This window comes from Grammomys surdaster, unplaced genomic scaffold (genome assembly GCF_004785775.1).
Source record: "Grammomys surdaster isolate TR1022 unplaced genomic scaffold, NIH_TR_1.0 126546, whole genome shotgun sequence".
NCBI lineage: Eukaryota > Metazoa > Chordata > Mammalia > Rodentia > Muridae > Grammomys > Grammomys surdaster.
This window is the reverse complement of record NW_021621338.1, coordinates 4,780,337-4,786,335: the sequence shown is the minus strand read 5'-3', so window position 1 is coordinate 4,786,335 and position 5,999 is coordinate 4,780,337. Positions and strand designations below refer to the sequence as shown.

The following is a 5,999-nucleotide window of genomic DNA, read 5'->3' as shown; positions in this document are numbered from 1 at the left end:
TCTCTCTCTCTCTCTCTCTCTCTCTCTCTCTCTCTCTCTCTCTCTCTGTGTGTGTGTGTGTGTGTGTGATGAAGAGGGCATGTCACAGCACTCATGCAGAGGCCAGAAGACAACATCATAGAATTGATTCTCTCCTATCTTTATGTAGATTCAAAGAATCAAACTCATGCCATCAGGTTTGGAAGTGAATGTCTTTACCTGCTGACCCATCTCAACAGACCCATATTGTCTTAAAAACAAAACAAAATGAAACAACTAGAAAGCAAAAGAGTGATGTAATTGATCTGAACTTTAGAAAACTCACCCCGTAGCTCACTGGATAAATAAGAGCATTAAAAAGCCACGGAGGACATTACTGTGATAAGGCTTGAGGAAATGGTCTAACCAGAGCAGTGTGTGGGGAGGAGGGAGGGTCGGTCTGATATGATGTGTACCTTATGTAGAAATCATAAGATCGTCGATAAGGGACAGTCAGAGCTAATAACAAATGGTGGTACTCACAGGGGTGCAGCTGGAGCAGCACAACTGATGCTCTGTAGCCCAACAGGATAACTACAGGCGCCCACAATCAATGGACTATTTCAAACTAGCTGACAGCGAAGATTCTGAGTGTTCTCAACACAAAGAAATTATAAATGTCTGAATAGATGTGCCAGGTATGCGGATCTGATCATTAAGCATTGCATACATCCGTGTACATGTACTGAATGTCTCACTGTACATTTGTATACAATTGCTATGTACCAACTAAAAGAAAAACAAACACTAAAGAAGGAAACAGTTTCAAGAGCCAGATGAGTAGATTGCAACGGGAAAAGAAGTTAATGCGTAGGAGTGTTTAGGTCTTGCTGCAGTGTCTAGTTACATAAATTCTCACCACCACCTTGTGGGTCAGGTGCTTTTTTGCTTCTTCAGACAAGGGTAAGCAACTAGCTCATCCCTTGCTATCCCAGCGTGCGTGCCTAACTATCTCTGATTTTCGGGATGACGCCAGTAGCGGTAATGGAGTCGCGGTAAGAGTTCCTATTCTGGTCTCTTAAGCTTCTTGTACCACGGTTTATACTCCCTGGCCCACGTATCTTTCCTGTTCCCTATAGAAGTTGAGTCCTTCTCACCAAATCTGAGCCAGGGAGACAGAGGCGGTGGACCTGAAGAACACAGGTCAGGAGTGGGTGGGCCCAATGGGAATTCTAGGGAGGAACCTACTATATGGTGGAGGAGGCTTAGGTTGAGTAGGTTCCTGGCTAAGAGGGGGCTCTTACGCCAGTATGACGCAAATAGGCATAAAAGCCGGGGGTGGAGATGTCGTCATTGCACGCCTGCAGTTGGCCAGGTCGCCTCAAGAGGGGCAAGTAGACCCCGCCTTGGAGGTGGGTGGGGAGTGGTAGACTCCGCCTAGGCTCCCACCAACGTCGCTGAGACTCTGGCCGGAGAGCGAGAGCTCAGAGCCGGGAAGGATGAGGCGCCCGCGGCGGCCCGGGGGTCCCGGGGGCTCCGGAGGCTCCGGGGGCCTCCGGCTGCTGGTCTGCCTGCTGTTGCTGAGCGGCCGCCCCGGGGGCTGCAGCGCCATCAGTGCCCACGGTCAGGAGGAAACTTGATGGGGGTGGGGGAAGCTTCGCAAAAGCAAGAAGCTCGGGTAGGATAAATGGGGGAGGGGGGGTGTTACGAGGTGAGGAAGATGAGAGGGGATGAAGTGAGACGAAGGGAGATGGAGGTGAGGAAAGGGGCGTAGGCTGGGAGGTGGAGCCGGGATTCGCAGGCGGGACCTGGAAAAGTGGGCTCCAGGGAAGACTAGGTCCAGGAGGAGGAGGAGTGGGGGTGCACGCGAGTCGAAGGATTTAGAAGGACTACAGGACCGTGGGAGAAGCGAGAGGCATCGAGGTGGAGACCCGAGATGAAAAATCGGAAGCCGAGAAGGAGGAATTGGCATCCACCGGCGGCAGGAGCCTCTCCTCTGTCACTCGACTCCAGCGTCCCTGTAGGACTGGCTAGAGACAGAGCAGGATTTATTTTTTAAGTCTAGAGAGGCCATTTGCTCGAGTTGGTCGGCTATAAGAAGGGGGATACGCGGGTGAGGGAGCGGAAGAGGAGTAAAAAGGGAGGGTCCTCTTCTTGTCCCCCTCCCCGCAAGCCGGGCCTGGTGCTGACTCACATCTAAGCAGACGTAGTCAGCGCTGACTCACAGGCCCTGGATCGGGGTGGGAAGGTGGCGCGTGGGGGAAGGGGCGCAGCTTCTCCATCTGGCTCCCTCTTTCCCCACCCTGGCTTGGAGGCCAGTGCACGGTACTTCCTGTGAGGCCCAGAGTTAAGATAGAAAGGAAGGATGAGCTTCTGTGTCCACTCCTTGTCCTGCCTCCCTTCCCTTGGTAAACAGCTCCTTTCCCGACGTGCCCTTAGCTCCTAGCTTCAGCACCACGGACAGCGCCATCAACTCTGGCCTTGGACAGACTGCCTCAGAACCATGCACCTGCACCCCTTCCCTACCACGCGGGGGAGGTGTGCTGGAGTTTCCACCTCTAGTTTCAAGCCACTAGAATTAGGATGCTTTGAGAGACTTGGGGAGCTACCGTTTTCTTTTGAATTTGGCCACGAATTGTCCCACAATGCTACACGATCTACCCGCCCCTCCTCCCGTGTTCCAAGTCTCCCTTAGGCAAATTGAGTCTTCTAAAGATTGAAACTAAGATTTTCAGACTCCAAAGCTAGACCTCATACTTCCTCAAGAATTCTAGGACTGGAGAGATGACTCAGTTAGTAGGGTGCTTGTCATACAAGCAGGAGGACCTCAATTTGGATCTTCAGCACCCATATAAAATTCCATGCATGGTGACTGATGTCAAACCCCTGGGAAAATGAGACAGTCAAATCCCTCGGGTGTGCTGAGTGAACGCTAGGTTCAGTGAGATACCCAACATTGACCTCAGGCCTCCACACACATGCACATATATAAATTTGTATGCATACATATGCCGGGGCGGGGGAAGGGAGTTAGCTCTAGGCGTCTTCTCCACTGTCCTCCCAACTTAAAGCCTTCCTTAGAAAGAAATAATGGGCTATATTTCCTTCCCCTGCTTCTAAGCCATCCGACCCTTCTCTGTGTTCTGAGCATCTTCTCTTCCACAGGCTGTCTGTTTGACCGCAGACTCTGTTCGCATCTGGAAGTCTGTATTCAGGGTGAGTAGGACCCTGACATAGGATTCAAAAGACAAAAATGGGGAGGGACAGGCCAGCTGTGAGAAGGGCAGAGGAGCAGAGCTCTAAAACCAGAGAAGGTGGAGAGAACAGCGTCCATCTACAGCCTGGACTTTGGGAGGCTTCCTGCAAAAGCCCTGACAAGACCTTTGTGCTTTTAGATGGCTTGTTTGGACAGTGCCAGGCGGGGGTGGGGCAGGCACGGCCCCTCTTACAAGTCACTTCCCCAGTTCTCCAGCGCTTGCAAGGTGTGCTCCGGCAACTCATGTCCCAAGGTGAGGTCTGGTTGCATTGGAACACAAGAGATTGGAACTTGGTGGGAGCGGGGGAGTAAAGGGCCACCTCACCGAAACGTTCTCTTCATGCAACTTAATTATACCCATTCATGAAGCCCTACCTAGATTTTGCTGGATAAGGGGCAAATAAGCATGACGATAGGATCCTAGACATGGGCTGTTCACATTCTTTGGAGGTGCACACAGAAAGCCTGCAGCCGAGGTTGCCGGAAATTATTTTTTAGGTTTGTTGGAATCTTGCTTGCTTGTTTGTTTTGAAACAAGCTCTTGCTGTGTAGCCCAGGCTGGCTCCAAACTTATTACATCTCCCAGGCTTGCCTGGAATTAATGGTGATCCCTCTGCTTTAGCTTTCTTTGTACAGAACTACAGTCATGTACCTCTGCATCCAGCTTCTATGTATATCTTAAGTTTGCTGCAACAAAATGGCCACTTGGGAGAGTTGATTGTAACATGAGCACAGACAGTTCTAATGCCTGGATTAGATGTTTGCAGATCCCAGGGTATGAGTCATGAGGAACCCAGATTATGAATCCAGAGCAGGATGTGGGCAAGGTGGCATGCAACTGTGATCCTAGCACTGGGGTGGGGGTGGGGCTGAGGCAGAAGAAGAATCCCCATGAGTTTTAGGTCACCTTATGCTATATAATGAGACCATGGCTCTAAATAAATAAACTCATAGAAGGAAGAATGGAGGAGAATGAGGTGTGGTCCCTTTAGAATGAATGAGAGATCTCTTCTGAGAGCAGAGCTTCATGGGTAATGAGTCAAACAGGTGTTCGATGCAGCTGCTGGGAGGTCATGAGAAGGACCGCAATGAGGATGGCCCAGGTGTTTGAAACAGGCATTTCGGGGACTTCATTTTCCTGACCATACTTTATTTCTACAGAAGCCTACGGAATGTGTATTTTTCCCACTCCATAAAAGACCCAGGCTCAGAATGGAGACCTGCAATGGTGACAGGGGCAGTGGCATTTGTTAAGAGTTCTCCATGTCACAGAACTATTTTCCATGATATGTCCTTTTAATTATCACAACAATCTTAGGAGTTACGTATTCCCAGATGAGAAAGTTGAGGTCCAGAGAGAACATCCCCCAGTTCTTTGGGAGCCAAAGCTGGATTCCAGCCCAGGCATTTGACTCCAAAATTGTAGCTGAGGGTAGAGTAGAGGTCGGGAGGCAGCTCAGCTCACCCACTGTGTCTCCAATCCCTGGCACTTCCTCATTCCACCCCCGCTCTGCCCATCACAGCTCACTGTAGGGAATGGGGTGTAATGACTGCCGCTGGCTCTGGAACTGAGACCCTAGACCCAAGTTAACCTTGCCCTACCTTTCCTCCCGACAGGCTTGTCCTGGCATGATGACCTCACCCAGCATGTGATCTCCCAGGAGATGGAGCGCATCCCCAGGCTTCGTCCCTCAGAGCCCCATCCAAGGGACAGGTAGGCAGCCTTTCTCAACAGCCTTAGACTGTTGAAACTGATGATCTGTAACCTTCCTTATAGGCTGGGAGGTTGGAGCGGCCAAGGTCAGCAGACTGGGGTGCAGGTTAAACCACACAGAGAACGGTCCCTCTGACAGGATAATATGCTCAGGAGGAGCTGAGTTTACCCTGGAAATCCAGCAAAATGGGACACTAATAGATACTTTGAGAAAACATTGGCATTTGATCTCTTAAAAGAAGAATTAAAGTAGTTGTTATGAACAAAATAAAATTTTCCTGGACCTAAGTAGTTTGTTCCTGTGTGAACTGTGTATGGCAGAAAACAGCACTGTCTCTCTGTGGTGAGAACCTCTACGTCAGCAGTTCTCAGCCTTCCTAACGCCGCGACCCTTTCACACAGTTCCTCATGTTGTGCTGACCCCAACCATCAGATTATTTCTTTGCTACATCATAACTGCAATTTTGCTATTGTTATGAATCATAATGTAAATATCTGTGTTTTCTGATGGTCTTAGGTGACCCTTATGAAAGGGTCCTTCGACCCCCAAAGGAGTCGAGACCCACAGGTTGAGAACTGCTGTTCTAAAGGCAATTCTCAGACAAAAGAAGGGCATGTGGCGCTCAGACGTGACAACTGGTCCAAGAGGGAAATATAGCGGTGGGGCCAGGCCATCTCTGTTGCTTGAACATATTCTTAGAGCGCTGGGGATGGGGAATGGCACACAGGGACAACACCACAGAGGCACCCTACAGTCACAGTCCATCCCATGTATGCCCATATACCTCCCCCTGCTCCCATCTCGCTTCACCACCCCCTGAGCTTCCCTAGCCTGGGCAGCTGTGTTTAAAGACATATGGATGTAGTACAGTGGTAGAGTGATCATCTTGCATATATAAGACCCTGGATTTGATTCCTAGATAAACACACACATTCATGCACAAACACTCATATGCACATACTCATACACACATACACACACTCATACACAACACACATACACACACTCATACACACACTCACACATACACACACTCATATACATACTCATGCACACACTCAACACACATA

The 5,999-nt window shown here is 49.9% G+C and overlaps 1 protein-coding gene across 3 annotated transcripts in view; it reads left to right on the top strand.

Moving 5' to 3' along the window:
* The first annotated feature begins 1,392 nt into the window (after positions 1-1,392).
* Positions 1,393-5,999, top strand: part of Ptprn (protein tyrosine phosphatase receptor type N) — a 16,010-nt gene continuing 11,403 nt past the window's right edge. The window contains exons 1-4 of one of the 3 annotated variants that reach the window (XM_028760596.1): positions 1,393-1,581; positions 3,124-3,174; positions 3,354-3,467; positions 4,832-4,928. In XM_028760596.1, coding sequence (XP_028616429.1) covers positions 1,458-1,581; positions 3,124-3,174; positions 3,354-3,467; positions 4,832-4,928 — 386 coding nt within the window. In that variant the 5' untranslated portion in view covers positions 1,393-1,457. Of the gene's footprint in view, positions 1,582-1,803; positions 1,979-3,123; positions 3,175-3,353; positions 3,468-4,831; positions 4,929-5,999 lie in introns of those variants that run through there. The other 2 variants (XM_028760597.1, XM_028760598.1) reach the window with 2 other exon arrangements.